Genomic DNA, 16,596 nt, shown 5'->3' with positions numbered 1-16,596 from the left:
TCTAGATTGCAAACTATAGACTAATACAGACTAAAGTTCTATATTGTTTCTCCCCCCTCACCAAGCTAGGGTTGGTCTCATCAGTAATTCAGATCCTTGCAGTAAGGAAGGAGAAAGAATTAGCCTGAATTGAATGAGCTTTACTTCTTTCTTCTGATGGTGTATTTTCATCTTTGTTTCCTAGTAACTCCTAATGGGTAATCCTTTCTCCACGTTAATGCATTGAAGGGCATTGCCTTTGTTTTAGGAGGCTCCAGGCTGGCCCTGGAGCCTGTTGTGCCATTGTGTAGTGCAAGAGCCATGCTCTTCAGTGCTGCCTCTGCTTGCTGCTGAGAGGCACAGTGTTGCTAAACCCAAGGGGGTGACAGCCTGCCCCATCCTAAGCCACATCCTGTGCAACAGTGGGGCTACTGAGCATCACTAAAGACAGCTTTCTTAAAAACACTTTATTTGCATTAAGTTACCCTGTTGTAGTTAATCAATTTTCTGTATTCAAACAATTTAAATATAATAGCTCTTAAGATAATGCAGAGTGAAGTTATATCCTTTCTTAATGAAGAAAGGAAGACGACAGTCCCATTGTCTGATCCATTCTATACTATACACAGTGATCAGACTGTAGTACCCAACTACTTCTGGTCTGCCTGCAACTCCCACTGCTGCTACAGCAGACCTATTATTTTAGGCAGTTAATCAAGAACCACTTTGAAAACCTCCAGCTAACAATTCAGAAGACTTCACTCTGAGTGCAAGTCCTGCTAGTTTATCTTCTTTGGAAAGCCAGAGCAGTACTGTGGTCCTTAAAAACACCACCACGTAGATGCAGACAGAGAAGTGGCCACTTCACACAGTCAGGAGGAGCAATTAAAGTGACTTGAAAAAGCTTTCTGTGGCAGCTGCTGATAGTCCTGTCCTTGAAGGAAAAAGTCCTGCAGGAGGGTTTTATTCAGCTTTAAAAAGCCTACAGCTGACGTACAATATGATTATCCACAGTAAAATTTAAAGAGTAACAACTTCAAGTTACTGCAACTGTGAGGTATAAAAATGAGTAAAAACCCCCAGTCTTTGCTTGTGGCCCTAGGCTGGGGGAAAGGAAATCTCTTATATACCAACCAAATGTGCTCTATCTGGTTCCTATCATTAGAAAATGTGGAGTACTGACACCATCACTGACAGCTGTGGGGGTTATTCAGACACTGTACTGGACGTACTGGCAGCACTCTCTTGGGAAGGGAGGGAAACTTCTTTTAACTCCTGCAGGAGCTCGATTTGGTTATCCAGTCTTTTCTTGCTTTCCAGCAGTTCCTGGATTTTCTCCTCTGTCCCTATTATGGAAAAGAAAGGGATAAAAGCTTTTATTTATGTTTATATATCAATTATTAATGTATATTTAACGTGTTATAAATTAACAGGTGGGTTGCAGAGGCCTCTACTGCTCAGTTTTGCCTGGTGACACCACTGCCTTTAGAGTGCTGCACTTCCTGTGTGACCCCTCATCTCTGCTTTTCTTTGCTGTCAGTCATCACATTTGGCACTCATCCACTTGATTAAGGTTTGGAACCAGCTTCAATGTGCATTCTCATTATTAACTTAGAAACTAAAAGTAGTTTGGATGGGATCAGAACAGAAGAAGGCCTCTGAGGAAGATCTGAGCTGCAAAAGTAGAGGGGAACAGGAGAGGGGACAGCCTTCACCAGCACACCCATAGTGGCAATACCACTATCTCTCCTGTAAGCTGAGTAAAGGATGCAGTATGCAGCTGTGAAGGAAGCAAGTGTGACCTAAGGGATGATGAGCAGAGATGTGTTAACTAACTGCCCTCAGCTGAGGCGTTGTTAGAACCTTGCACTGAGGGAACTGCAGCACCAGGCCTGGTGATTCAGGTAGCAACAGCTTTTATTCAGGGACAGGGCTCCATTTTAGGGCCAGTTCTCTATAATTGTTTTGGCAACAACTTCAATACAGGGCTTGAAGGTACACTAAGTACTAGGGTTGTCTGCTAAGTTTTATGGTTGGGAAAAAAAAAAGAAATGCTGAGAAGCAGTACTGGGTCCTCCTGACCTATTAAAGGTAGGGACGTTGACAGGTTTAGAGTTAAAAGCAGACTGATGGGTGAGTCTGGAGAGTGACAGGTCCTGAGGGAAACAGCATGGAGCTGTGTCAGGGGAGGGGCAGCTGGGGGTTGGGGACAGGGTCTGCACCAGAGGGTGGTGGGCATAGAACAGCCTGCCCAGGGCAGTGGGTACAGCCCCGAGCTGCTGGCGTTCAAGGAGCATTTGGACATCGCTCTCAGACACAGGGTCTGACTGTTGAGTGACGCCAAGTGGAGCCAGGAGTTGAACTCAGTGATCCTTGTGGGTCCCTTCCAACCCAGTATGCTCTACGATTGTATAATTTTAACAAAATTCTCAGAAGAATAACCTTTATACTAAAACCATACCGAGCGCTACCACACTGACAGCATAATTCACATACCTGAATGAATATTTGTCAGTATGTTTTCAAACAGTCCACAGTCAAAGAGTGATATTACTGTCTCTTCATACTCTGGAGGAAAAGATAATATCACAGAGGAAAGGCTTTAAGAACCATTGGGTTAACGTATTACCTAACATTAGATGCAGCACTAATTAATTAATTATAGAAATTACTTGCATCATAGCAATTGCTTGAGGTTTTAAGAAAAGCCAAGAGAACACTCCCATAGCACATCTAATTCTGGACAACATTTTCATGGGACATGGCTACCACAGCCTTATGTTAATGACCATGCCAGAATTATGCCTCATATTTCCCAATTGAGGCATTTTGTGTTCATTTCAATGGAAGCCTGCAGGGTTCGCAGGACCAGCAGGAGGTTCTCTCCTGGACTGCTCTCTTCTTCACTGTGTGGGAAGGAAGTTTGGCTGGCCTTCCCCATTCATTCTACCATGCCAAGGGGTACCACATGGCCTCTGAATTCAAAGTCAGAAGGCCTACTAGTGCACACTGAGTTAGCAGCAACTCCCCTCTATGCCAAAAAACCAAAACACAACACTTCTGTCCACCTGTTGCCCAGCTGCAGAAACATGACAGAAGCCAGTTGCCAAGTACTAACAATGGCCCCACGTCACTGTTCAGAGGACTCAAGTGCCTGGCAGTCAGCTCAACATTTCTGCTGTGAGAGCGGAGTCACCACAGACCTCCATACCTGTCTCTGAAGTGTTGTCATCCATCAGCTTTTCCTGTGCCAAGTGAAGGGTGTCCAGCATCTCTTCAAATATGTCATCCAGAAGCCCAGCTTGTTTGCATTTCCTGAGAAAGTCGATTCGGACTGTTAAAACACAAACATACACTCTCTTAAACATAAAAGACCCTGAACACAGCAGCTTGGGCTCTACCCATTCATCTCAGAAACTGAAACTTTGGTTCAAAGCCCACTTCCAGTAACACACACGTGCACACAGAGATACACCCCCAACTAGCTCCCCTTGCTACTCACTCAGCCCTCTGCAGAGGGAACAACAGCGTGGTCAAGTTCTTTACTATGAGGGTGGTGAGGTGTTGGCACAGGCTGCCCAGAAAGGCTGTGGATGCCCCATCCCTGGAGGTGTTCAAGGCCAGGCTGGATGGGGCCCTGGGCACCCTGGTCTAGTATTAAATGGGGAGGTTGGATGCCATGCCTGTGGCAGGGGGGTTGGAGATTCATGATCCTTGAGGTCCCTCCCAACCCGGGCCATTCTGTGATTCTGTGGTCAGGAGAATATAAGCACTGTGCTGGGTATAGGTTTATAGAAACTCTAGATTTGGCTTTGTTCAAAAACAAATGCCTCCCCAACTCCAGATACACCATTCCTAGAGCTGCTTGATACCCCCTACTGTAGGGAAAGCAAGTGGTGTGCTTTTACACTATTTATTTTTAAGTTCTCTGGACAGCACTATGGACTGAACAGAATAAAGGATAGAGAACAGTGCAAGGAATGAGCAGTATTTAGGAAGCCCAGTTCCTGCCCAGGGAGCCACAGCATTCTCATTTAAGGTGCCCTGAGGAGCTCTCACACGCTGCTGCATGGCTAGAGCTTGTGCAGCCACTGTGCAAATCAGGCTGTCTTCCTTGCCACAACAGTCCCTTGTAGATAAGGGAAATGGAAGTTTTCAGCACTGCTGCTATCAAACATCTCCAGCCACTGAACATCAATGCAACAGGGCATGGCAGCATGCAGCTGTTGTATAAAGTCAGTCACACCTTTGTGTCTGCTGCTTTTCCTTCTTAGTATTCGTAATCTGTTTTCTTCTGCCGTCTCTTCTGCCCTCTGTAAGAAAAATCAATACATGTTTTAACATCACACTGTTGTGTACTGCTCTGTTTTCCATATCTTACCTCTGTATTAGTGGGCAGGGAAAAAGCAAATAGTGATTTTGTGAATCAAAGTCAGCTTCTCCACACACCTACCAGTACCCCTCTCCAGACACTCAGGTTTCTAAAAGGGGAAGCAGAAACTGCTTCAAACTGAAATCTCTTAAGGAAAGCACGTGGGACACTGCCCTTCTGAACTGCTATTACTGCACTTGCACAACATACTCAAGAGCTGACAAATTCTTGAGGACACACAACCTAGTTGTAAAAGTACTGCCTGAAAGCTGCAGACCATCCACGTCCCCTCACATAACCCCCTCTTAATGCAGAGAGCTGGGGATGGCAGCAGCTCTTCTCAAGGCAAGCTCCTCTAGGAAGGAGAAATCCTGACACCCAGCACTCGGGGGGCATTCCCATCAAAGCTCTGGTGAAGCCAAGAGAATCCCATAAGAGTCTCTCTTAATACACTGTCAAAAATACTTCACTACGGGAGACCTTCGCTGCAGCAGATGTGGGTTTCTGTTTTAGAACTGTTCAAGTTTGGAATTACCATTTGTTCCATGATGGTGGAAGATTTTGATGTGTGTCTTTTCCTCTTATTAGCTGCATCTAGAAACCAAGAGACAAAGTCTGATAAGTCTGTGAAAATCGACCTTTTTCTTCCACCCAAGCCTGGTTACTGTTAATACACACTCAAAACTAAGGCTACACGAAGAATTACTGTAGGTGTCCCAAAGGCATACAAATTACATTAAGTTTCTTTTGCTCCTAGAAAACCTCCAGAGCTCCCCATGGGAAGCGGCGTTACTGGCAAGCTTTTATTATTTAAGCTACAAAGCATTTTTTAGTGGCAGAGATCTCTGCAAACTCTACTTCTTTCTCTCTGTCCACCTCTCTCCACCATAGCATTGTAAGCAGAGAAGGAGAGAAAGCTGGAGAAGAGGACAACCACCAGCAAAACCTGAGGGTTTTAAATGCAGCGGAGTGACCTGCCTCTCTCTCCCCCTTATAGCTCTACATGCCTTGGATAGCACGAAGTAAGCTTTAAACCTATTAGAAATCATCTTGGGAATGAGGAGTTACTGCTGGTACAGGAAGGGCCGTTAGAACAAATTCTTTTTGGGTCCTGTGCCGTACATTTGTATTTTTTTGTGGCCTGAAAGGAAATCACATCCACCCAAAACAAAGCTGGGTGGCCTATTTTGGAGCACTCTGAAGTGCTAGCATAGGCACAAAGTGTAGCCTGCTGCCTTTCAGGATACCTTTGATGAATTCTAGAGTTTCCTCAGCTCTTCCTGATACGTTTTACAGTGCATTAGGAGTGCCTTGGAAAGTAAGGGAACACAGTCCAAACAGCAGCCCAGCCTCTCCTGCTCCCCACACACTGTCAGCTCTTCTACGTGCATCAGACTTCTCTCTGGGAACATCCAACACTTCCAGCTGAGCAAAGGTTGGAGCCCATTTCAAAGTCCAAGCTGCCCTCCCATCCCTGCAGCACAGTGCAGCAAAACCTCATGGTCCTTAAGGGTCCCTGTCCTCTTTCCATCACACAGCAGGGGCCTCACGCTTCCACATAGGAATGCAGAATGTACAGAGAACAAGGATATTCCTCAACTCTGTTTTCTCCAGACTACCATGGAAAACATGCCTGGAGAGCTGCTCAACTCAGAGACACTCCCGACTACCTCCAAATGCAGCAAAGCACCAGGACCGTCAAATTCAACTGTATTCCTGCAGCAGAGGAAGCAATCCTTAAACACAGATTGCATTACCCTTTTGCTACGTGTAAAAAGCTCTTTGGGATCCTTCAGAATGAAAGGCCATGTTTAAGAAGTACTGCAGTGAATGGAGAAGATGCAGCTGTGAATGTTCTAACACAGCTACAGACAAAAATGCCATGGTGAGCACTCCTGTAACAGCCCTTTCCTCGCTCATCCAGCCTGTGCACCACTCACATCCCACACACTTCTTTTACAAGCTGCTCGGGCCTTCCTGCCATGAAGGGTTGGGTCCACGGTCAGCTCTGAGGGAGATCTGGAGGTGATCAAATATAAACGTTTCCTAAATCAGCAGAACTCATGGATTTCTGGCACGCGTGGATCTCAACCAACCCCCTCCTGCAAGTTCAGAAACCCACCACTCAATACAAAGGAGGAGCAACATTGGGTTTGTTCAAATGTATTACTGAGCGCAGTATGCCAACTTTTAAGAGATACGAATCAACGAAGCCATGAAATGAAACTCACCGTAGTGATTGGTCCTGTTCCCTGGGTCATGTTTTGAGCAGAACACTCTGAAATTTCAGTTCAATTTTAAGAGAGAAAGTATTAATGAATACACACGCAGAGTTACGCTGACTGATTTTAACAAATATCTGAGTATTTTCCCCTCTATCCAATGTAAACTGAAAGACATTCTAAAAAGTAATCAGCATTTTCCTCCAGCGTTACCCACCAGGAAAGCAGCTGCAGTGAAGGCACACACACACACACACACACACACACACAAGTTTCTACTGTTACTTCTGAAGCCTCAGCAGGCTCTGAATGTGGCGGCTTCAGATCAACAGTGCTGTCACCCCACTGTCTGGCCCTGCTCACTGCTGAAATCACCTCAGATGCATTTAACGCCAGGTGGCATCGACACTGAGACAGTGTATCATCTGCAATGCTCTTCCTGAAACAGTTCATTAAAATGAGATTGACACTGTCAGGACAAAATACTGAAGTAGTGATGTGGCTTCTTCGTAGCTACTGCCCTTCTGCCTTCCCTGTGCTGTACCAGCCAGGTCAGCTGCACAGCTTGTTTAAGTGCCAGTGCTGTCAGTCACCAGGCTATAATCCTGCACAACAAATATGCAGGATGGGAATACTTCCTCCATTTTTAGGTGAGCAACACGAATCCCTTGGAAGAGGCAAAATGCAAGAAATGCAGCTTGGAAACACTCCTTACCTTCCGGATAGTTATTTGTACATAACAGAAACCAGCTTCTATCAATGCCTTTCTTACAGAAGGATCCCAAATCACTTTTAAAACAGAATCACCTTGTCAAGAGCATAGTTGAACTCACCTTCTCAATACAAACCTCCATTCGTCACGACTAATGCTTAAGTGTTCAGAAGCAATTTTTAATGGGAACTGCACTTACTACACCACTTGCTAATTAGCAACATTCTTTTATTTAAAAATAATGTTGGAAGTGCTGAAGACTTCGCTGTTTCCTTGACAAGACAGCTTTTTCTTCTGTATGCAATTCTGTATGCATTTTGATGCACAAAGACTATTTATGCATGCTTAACAGCTTAGTCAGAAAGCTACAGTACTGGAGGCACATTATTTATAGAATCATAGGATGGCCTGGGTTGAAAAGGACCACAATGATCATCGAGTTTCAACCCCCCTGCTATGCGCAGGGTTGCCAACGAGCAGACCAGGCTGCCCAGAGCCACATCCAGCCTGGCCTTGAATGCCTCCAGGGATGGGGCATCCACAGCCTCCTTGGGCAACCTGTTCCAGTGTGTCACCACCCTCTGGGTTAAAAACTTCCTCCTAATATCCAACCTAAACCTCCCCTGCCTTAGTTTAAAACCATTCCCCCTTGTCCTATCACTATCCACCCTCGTAAACAGCCATTCCCCCATCCTGTTCATACGCTTCCTTCAAGTATTGGGAGGCCACAGTGAGATCTCCCTGGAGCCTTCTCTTCTCCAAAGGTTCCCTCTACCTTTCCTCATAGGAGAGGTGCTCCAATGTACCTGAATTTCCAACGCTGCCCTTCAGTGGTGGCTTTTAACCCCCCTCACACTTTTAAATCTATTCTTTCCCAGTTAAAAGCAACCTTCATAAGCACAGGGACTTCTTATACTGCACGCACAGCAGTTTTTACTACTCAGGCCACCTGAAGTGGAAGCATTTCCCTACCACCACTGGCACTACACATTATGCTTACGCCCCCACTCCTACTGCTACTAACCTTTTGCAAAGCACCATCTGCTTTCTCTTTTCTGTTCTGCTCTGTTCACTAATCTCTGCTCATCATCTCAACGGTGGCAATTTAGGATTTAACCAGCTCTCCCCTCACCAAGGGATTCTCTCTCTGGTACACTTTTCAGTATATTTCACCACAAAGTGCAGGAAGGCTGTCAATCCATGGCCATAGGTTTTCAAGTCTCGTTCTTCTCTCCAGTAATTTCACGGTAGCTACAAACATCCCCCTTTTCTTATGCCACTGATCCAGTGCAAAAATCTCTGCAGTCAATTTCCTGAAGCTTGCCTTACCACCTCTCTCTCATTCAGACCTCTTCCACCTCTTCAGTACAGGTTTGCTATAGTTCTGCTCCGTACAGGACAGGCAAATAGGCTCCCAAGAGGCATTTCCAAGTTGAGTCCCTTTCCCAAATCTCTAGGCCACCAGCTCAGAAAACCATCAAACCCAACCATCCATTCGACAAATAGCACCACAGCCCGGACCATACTACATCAGAAAAGGTGCTGTTAAATACCGGTAGACTCCATTTACTTCATCTGTTTCTATGGCCGCATCATCGCACAGGGCACAGAAGTAGTGGTAGCTCCTGCGGCAGGCTCTCTCCTCACATCCCACTGTGGCTCCTTTCTTGCGACAGAAGTTGCACACCTACAACAAAACGAAATCTAACTGAGGAAACAAACATTATCCTCCGTAGGAAAGTCCAATCTTTCATTGCAAGACTTAAAGCTCTGCGTAATGCATCCAGCTTACAATGCCAAACTCTTACCCCGCTCAACGTTGCAGTCATTACTCTGCTTTTTTACCTCAGCTGCATCATTTCATCCATTAAGCAGTACAAAAATAGCTACATGAGGGCACTGGACAGCTCCCCTCCCCACCTCATTCCAAATCTTTCCCAACCTATTTCCGTACTTACTGGTTGCATTTATGTTTTTTAGACTAACTTCGTAAAAAATTACATGGTGGGCTGAGGAAAGATAAAAGGCCTGAATTAAGCAGCCCAGAGAAAGAGGGTCACAGTTTTAAGCTTAGTGGTTACCTCTCCTGTTTGACCTTAATGCTCGTGTGTTTGCTGGTAGTTAGCCCTGGGGAAGGGCTGGGTGAGAGTCCTGGAGGAAGACTTTGGGGCACCCAGGGCAGTGAGCTCCACTACTTGGAGAGAAACTGTATTTCTTGTGGAAATCATTTCGTACCAAGCTCCGGAATTTATCTTTTAGCAAAATTTTAGCTGTTTTAAATATGCTTATAGTGCAGAATTCTGTAAGTGACAGGAGGTGGAAGGTGGATTTCAGTAATTGAAGGAGTTTTATTTAAAAACAATAACAAAACGGGCAAGAAAGCAGAGCTTGTTGAACAGGACAAGGGAGGAATGGTTTTAAACAGAAACAGGGGAGGCTTAGGTTGGACGTTAGGAGGAAGTTTTTCACACAGAGGGTGGTGACGCACTGGAACAGGTTGCCCAAGGAGGCTGTGGATGCCCCATCCCTGGAGGCATTCAAGGCCAGGCTGGATGTGGCTCTGGGCAGCCTGGTCTGGTGGTTGGCGACCCTGCACATAGCAGGGGGGTTGAAACTCAATGATCATTGTGGTCCTTTTCAACCCAGGCCATTCTGTGAGTCTGTGAGTAAGAAGAGCTCAAAACAAACAAGTAGGAAGATCTCACATAAATAACCCTACTGCTAAAAAGAAAAGGTGTTTCCCTTTATCCTTATGGGTTGCATAATTTTGCTTCAGGCACTGGATTGGTATTTCAAAGTCTTTCAGGGAAGTCTCTTAGTTTTTCATCTTAGAAAAAAAAGGCCAGAAAACCCAATAAATTCCAATTACTAAGAAAAATAATAATAGAATTTCAATAAGTATGATGTCAAATTGGTGTTTTTGATTCTAAATCTGTAAGTTCCCCAATCTTAGTAGGTCAGGACAACCAAGGCCTTCTTTCATTTCTTCTCCCCAAACACAGCTGCCCAGACAACCTCAGTGTGCACCCTCCCCCCCTGCTGTGTTTTGAGACAGCACTGAGTGTGGATTCAGAAAGAAACTGCTTTACCAGACGCTTTCCTCTCTTGAGTTCATTCAACACGGATTCCACATCAAACCTTAGATCTAGATTTTCAGGGTTATACTCTTCAGATTCCACAAATCCAGAGGAAAATAACTAGAGACAAAGAGACAATTATAAGAATTAACAGGGCCAGTTAGTCATCAATGTATCAAATATCCCTCTCTTTTAGCATTGATTTTATACATCTGTTCCTCTTGTATGTAGTGGTTCCAGTGTGTCACTACCTTCTGTGTGAAAAACTTCCTCCTAATATCCAACCTAAACCTCTCTGTCTCAGTTTAAACCATTCCCCCTTGTCCTATCACTATCCACCCTTGTAAACAGCCATTCCCCTGTGCTGTTTATACACTTCCTTCATGTACTGGAAGGCCACAATGAGGTCTCCCCATAGCCTTCTCTTCTCCAAGCTAAACAAGCCCAACTCCCTCAACCTTTCCTCATAGGAGAGGTGCTCCAGCCCTCTGATCATCTTAGTGAGCCTCTTCTGGACCTGCTCCAAGAGCTCCATGTCCTTCCTGTACTGGGGGCCCCAGGCCTGGACGCAGTACTCCAGATGGGGCCTCATAAGAGCTGAGTAGAGGGGCACAATCACCTGCCTCTCCCTGCTGGCCACCCCTTTTTTAATGCAGCCCAGAACACAGTTGGCCTTCCAGGCTGCAGGCACACACTGCTGCTTAGGGGTAAAAAAGGAAAAAAAAAATAATGATTTACACAACATTTACAATCTTAAAAATCAATTTTAAACCAAACATCCGACACTTAAATAGTTGTTTTTGAAACGTTGTTGAAAAATTAGTAGAAAAGTAAGGATGTAAACAAAGCCTGCCAGAATAAGGCAAATAGTGAAAGCCAGGAAGCTGTTCCAGGAGCAGACACACTTCCTGCACTAAGGAACTCTCACTGATGGCAGAATATGACATCTGCAACTGATTCTGCACACCGAGAACCAGCTGCACCAAAACTCCAGCATAAATGAGAAGCATTTTGGCAGCCAAAAAAGCAAATGACATTCTCTGATCACTCAGAGCTTAACAGATATTTTTACACGGTTCACTCAATTCAGTGTCTCAAGATGACCGAATTCCTACTGCTAGACTGCATGCGTCCATAACATTCACTGACTGGGAACAGAGATGTGAAAACACCAGAGAGCAACGTGCCAAACTGCTGCAATCATGTTCTCTCCCTCCCCAAAATTCTTACAAACGTGTTTTACCCCAGGTCTAGCTATTTTCCATTGCCCCCTCTCAACTGACCAGTGATGCACCCATCTTTAGTGTCATTTTTGAAGTGAACCTTTCTGCAGTATATCATAAACTTGGAGAATATTTCCTGTTTCAGCTGAAAGAAAAACAGGACAGAGTTCATTGTAAAGTTAAGAAACTATTATAATAAAGATGGACAAGCAGTAGAAGTTTCCCCTTTAGCGCTTCTCCACTCTCCTTAGGAACTCTCCTTAGGCACTGCCCAACTGCAAACCACTCACCAAACAATTCTGATGAGCTGCAATATTTTGCTCTTTGGCAACGTACATTATAGAAGCAGCCTCCCCATCTGAACAGAACGCACACGTCCTTCTCACCATTTTCGCCATTATCCGGAGAGCTCCTGGAACAGAAAGCCTGGGACAAAACACAAAGCAATGGACAGAACTGTCATAAGCCGGGCAGGAGGAGCAGAGGACAGCAAAGCTCTAACTGCTTCCCTAACTTCATCTGCATCTCCTGAAGCTGGGTGCTTTGCTCCTCTAGCAAGGGACAAAAACTGCCCTTGGAGCAACAGCGCTTGAGAAACAGGAGCCATTTATCGCACAGAACAGCCTAAATGTTTCTGGATAAGCCTCCCCTTCCCAAGTAATTTACAGCATTGCCCCATGCAATAGTCAACAGTTTTACTTTGTGGTTTCTGTGAGAGTCCACAGCAGAAATCTTCAATTTCCCACTCCCACGAGGTGGGCAACTCCGAATGCCTGAGACGTCACCTCTGACAGCCCAGAACTCTGTAGAAGAAAGGTAAGAATAGCCCGGTGTTATCTTTAAGAACAAGGATTTAACCATTCCAGTGACAGAAGTACAAGATAAACAGGCAATCTCACAGCCCAGCAAATCCGGCACATACTTCTCTCTTTCAGCAGTCAACCCCTGCCTTAATGAGTTCGATATCCCTTCTATTTTATGGAAGGAAAGGTCTCAAATGAGAACATCAGAGCATAAGAAGATTTCTTTTCTCACCTTTGGCTCTGCTACTGAGACTTTACTTACTGTCAGGCAAATCACTTGGCCTCCACGAATACCTGATTTCTATTTCCCCCCATCACATTTCTGTACCTCGTAAGCAAGGTAGGACGGCTACAGACTTCCACTGTCTACCTACACAGCAATCATCACAACAGCCTCAAAACTTAGGCATTAGATAAATATACAACAGAAACAAATGGAAATCCATGGAAATACTAGAAACAGAACAGCAACAATGACAGAAGGAAACTAAAAAGCAGGACAGTGGTGTTCGAATGGATGGCCACCCAATTTGGGAAGAGCTCTCACAGCCAGTAAATACCTGAAGTCGCTGCAGATGCATAGGCCCTGCTCACCCCCAGTTGGATGAGGTGTCTCTGGGTGCCCTGGGAATTTGCTAAGGAAGATGCTGAAGTTGGAGGCTGCAGTCCCAGCCGTTCTTACCGGCTCTGAGGAGGAATCCTGGTGCTGAAAGACAACCAAAGACGTTTGGTAAGGTCAGCCTTAGCGTTTCCAGTGCCTTTGCAGGAACCCTGAAGCGGTGGAAGGACAGCTCTCAGCCAATCCTCATTGCAAAAGCAGCAAGCCTGCATCCAATGCCCCACTAAGCTCACTATCCCGCCACCAACAGCAGTTTTGCTTTGGCCCTATGCTCTCCCTTAGGTCTCTGCTACAGACTGTTGTCAGGAATAGGACACAGAGCTAAATGGAACAGCAGACCCAGCTAAGTGCTCTTAAGTGAGAAGGAAAAGGCTAAGGGCGTAGGTCCAGCTCCACAGTTTAATTATGTTTTGCCTGAACAACCACTGCTGTCACAACACCTCAAGTGTTCTGTGTGAGGCGGCAAGAAACCATCGTTCCTGCAGTAAGGCCCACAATCCATAGATCTCTCAATCTTTCTCCTGCTGCCCCTTTTTCAAGCTGAAGAATCCTTACACAGAAGCTGTTCTGTATCTCTGATCATCTTTGTCACTTCCAAGTCCTTCCTTTACTGCAATAGATCACAAGAAGAAAATAACCTTCAAAACAGCGAGGGAAAAAGGTACAGTGGCAGCACTCTATTCTTTTCTTTTTCTTTTTTTTCCCCTCCTTAAGAATTCATAATATTCCAAACACATTTTGGATTGCTTACAGGCACACTGATAGAACCAAGCATTGCAGTCCCTGTGTCCCTTCCCTAAGATGCAGCGGGCAGTATGGAAGGCAGCAGTGTTAGGAGTGCTGCTCTGACCACGCACCACTTTCCATTTACCAATGCTTGATTTTCTCACCCTTTATTTCATAGCAAAACAAGTCGCTGTTGCAAACTTCTTCTGCAGCTTTTGAGAAGCGACTTTCACCTTCACTACTGCAGAACTTAAAGTGACTGTCATCTCCAGGAGCTGGAGGCTCTTCCTCCACTAATGGGAGAGCTGATGAAGCTGTGAAACAGAAGGCAGAGGGGGAGCAGCCAAGGGAACGAGCCAGTTGTGTGCCCTGATGCTGCTCTGCTTGGCCCTTGTGCTGTTTTGCATCACCACGCCCTACTGGTGTCTGCAGCAGCCACAAAGTGGAAGAAAGCAGTAAACGAAAGTGAAAGCAGATGAAAGGGTTTCTAAGCGTGCAGCGATTGGGCAATTCCTCGGTATATTTCCTTGAAGCATTACTCATCTGTCCAACTATCTCCTTTCCAGAAGCAACTCTGAGAGCACCCACACAAGGAAATAAAGTACATTTCTGCCCGGGCAGGACAGGAGGCACCAAAAGCCCCCAGCACACATGGCAGGGTAAGGAGAGGAATCCGGGGAGCTGCCCAACCCCGGCACCCTCACTGCTCGCTTCAGGCAGTGCTGGAGTTCCCCTCTTCATGCAGGGAGCAGAAAGAAGTCATAGAATCATAGGATGGCCAGGGTTGAAAAGGACCACAAAGATCATCGAGTTTCAACCCCCTGCTATGTGCAGGGTCACCAACCACCAGACCAGGCTGCCCAGAGCCACATCCAGCCTGGCCCTGAATGCCTCCAGGGATGGGGCATCCACAGCCTCCTTGGGCAACCTGTTCAGTGCGTCACCACCCTCCATGTGAAGAAGTCACCCCACATCTGCTCTCTGTGGGGAAAGCAGAAGCGCTGTGGACACGACCGGCACAGCGCTGCGCTCCTCACAGCCCTCCAGCACGCCATGAACACACCCGCCCACCGCAGGGCTCCCACAGCACATTCACCGCCTGCTTACCACACAGGAAACGTTTTAAAAGACGCGAGGCGCAGAAAGAACGTAATTTTTAAGCGGGCGGATGCGCTGTCTGTCCCTTCACACAGCCGTTCCACGTTACGGGGATAACCCGACTGTTCCTCATCAGCTCCCGACTGTCCCCCGCTTCCACAGCGCTCGGCCTCGCAGCGCTCGAGGCCCCCGGCCACTCCCTAACGCTCTCGGTCCCCACACAGCGCGGCGGGAGCAGCAGAAGGGCGCGGGCCGGCCCGCAGCGGCGCTACTTACCGCAGGGCGCCCGCACCCGAACGCCGCCACCTCCAAACCCGGCCGGCACAACGGCGCGCTTCCGCCTGAGGGGGGTGCGCACGGAAGTGGGCGGGTCCTGGGGGAGCGCGGAGCATGCCCAGTAACACCCCCCAGGCGACGGGGTGGGGCTTCGCGCAGCCGATTGGCTGCTGTCCGGAGTGTGGGCGGGGATTGGAGGTGTGAGGGTCACGTGGTGAGGGAGCGGCTCTCGGTACATTCCCGCGCCTTTAGGCGTGGCAGAGCTGAGGTCGCGGGTTCGAGTCCCGCTCGGGGCTTGAGCGCGAGCCTCCAGCTGCGGTTTTGCCGTGGTCGGGAGGACAAAACCAGGCTTATCCTTGGGTGATCCGAGGCAGAAGAAAGCTCCTGATTCTTCGCTTGTCACAGGCTGACTCTCTCCAGCCACCCACTGAGGTGTGCTCGTAAAGAGGTCACACTTATCCCGTCTGCACAGGAAAGCTCACAGCAAATCCCTCACGATCTCCTGCTTCATAGCCCTGCGCTAATGGCTCTGAGCCATGTCCTTCCGTGAGATAAGCTAAGCTGGCAGTAACATCAGTAACATAAAAACCAAGTATCAGTGTACTGTGCCACAGTCCAGCTTCTATCACAGCTATCAGTCAGCGCATTCAGGGCCACACGCTGCATGAATGTTACAGTGAGCCGTGCACCTTGGGTGCTAACATCCTTTCCCCATAGGCCGTGGGGCCACACAACTGCCAGCCCTTCACCACCACAGCCTCGCTCACCACAGGCGGTCCCAGCACTGTACCGAGAAGGGCAGCACCTCAGGAGCCTCCTGCTTGATATCCGTGACAGGCCGACAAGGATCCCCACACGTGTCAGCTCCTGGGCTCCGCAGGCTCAGCCACCTCCACCCATGCTTTCTTTAGCACTTAAGAGCTTCTATACAATAACTCTGCTGAAGTGCTGGTGATGCTGGCAGCCACGGTCACAAACACCTGTCCCTGGAGGCATTCAAGGCCAGGCTGGATGTGGCTCTGAGGCAGCCTGGTCTAATGGTTGGTGACCCTGCCCATAGCAGGGGGTTGGAACACGATGATCATTGTGGTCCTTTTCAACCCATTCTGTGATTCTATGAAACACAGAAATGGAGCTGTGTGACAACAAGCAATTAACCAAAGAGCCCCATCCCATACTGTTTCCTGGTGTAAAATTCACACCAATGGCAGGCTCCTACATAGTTACAGACCACGTATTTTCTGCAGCAAGGAACAGCTTTTGCTCACCAACCCAGCACTGTCATTCCCACCACTGAGCCAGAAAAGAAAACTAAGGATGGTAAAACACACTTTTTTCACCTTGATTTTTAATGACATTACCACCTGTTCTTCCACATTCAAGGTGAGCTTGGAGACATAAAGGTGTTTTCTACATCCCCACTTGTTTAAAAGGCTTCTACCAGGTGCTGGCTTACCAGGAGGCTGTAGATCTTTACCTGCATAGCAGC

At 47.0% G+C, this 16,596-nt stretch overlaps 1 protein-coding gene across 3 annotated transcripts; it reads right to left on the bottom strand.

The window, feature by feature from the left end:
• Positions 1 to 431: 431 nt before the first annotated feature.
• PHF11 (PHD finger protein 11) lies at positions 432 to 15,147 on the bottom strand. Of its 3 annotated transcripts, none has more exons than XM_040699871.2 (12): positions 14,841 to 15,147; positions 12,949 to 13,094; positions 12,285 to 12,388; positions 11,876 to 12,011; positions 10,375 to 10,482; positions 8,839 to 8,972; positions 6,583 to 6,629; positions 4,887 to 4,945; positions 4,226 to 4,292; positions 3,191 to 3,313; positions 2,476 to 2,547; positions 432 to 1,325 (listed from the first exon to the last, which is right to left on the bottom strand). In XM_040699871.2, exons 4-12 carry the CDS (start codon positions 11,981 to 11,983, stop codon positions 1,186 to 1,188), a joined length of 858 nt encoding a protein of 285 aa, XP_040555805.1. In that variant the 5' UTR covers positions 11,984 to 12,011; positions 12,285 to 12,388; positions 12,949 to 13,094; positions 14,841 to 15,147; the 3' UTR covers positions 432 to 1,185. The 3 variants fall into 3 exon arrangements, with proteins under 3 accessions (XP_040555805.1, NP_001376393.1, XP_040555809.1); NM_001389464.2 differs by having other exon boundaries at positions 15,108 to 15,147; XM_040699875.2 differs by lacking the exon at positions 14,841 to 15,147 and adding an exon at positions 13,898 to 14,787.
• Positions 15,148 to 16,596: the final 1,449 nt, after the last annotated feature.

Source organism: Gallus gallus, chromosome 1, assembly GCF_016699485.2.
Source record: "Gallus gallus isolate bGalGal1 chromosome 1, bGalGal1.mat.broiler.GRCg7b, whole genome shotgun sequence".
In the NCBI taxonomy this organism is placed as follows: Eukaryota; Metazoa; Chordata; class Aves; order Galliformes; family Phasianidae; genus Gallus; species Gallus gallus.
This window is presented reverse-complemented; position numbering and strand designations above follow the sequence as displayed.

Bases quoted from the DNA above. Each gene is read 5' to 3' on its own strand.
- PHF11 (XM_040699871.2), bottom strand. From the start codon at position 11,983: ATGGCGAAAATGGTGAGAAGGACGTGTGCGTTCTGTTCAGATGGGGAG. The intron at 8,973-10,374 runs GTAAAGCAGTTT...GTTTTGTTGTAG, and splicing joins TCAAGAGAGGAAAGCGTCTG to GTGTGCAACTTCTGTCGCAA. The intron at 6,630-8,838 runs GTATTTAACAGC...CTGAAATTTCAG, and splicing joins GAAGTAAATGGAGTCTACCG to AGTGTTCTGCTCAAAACATG.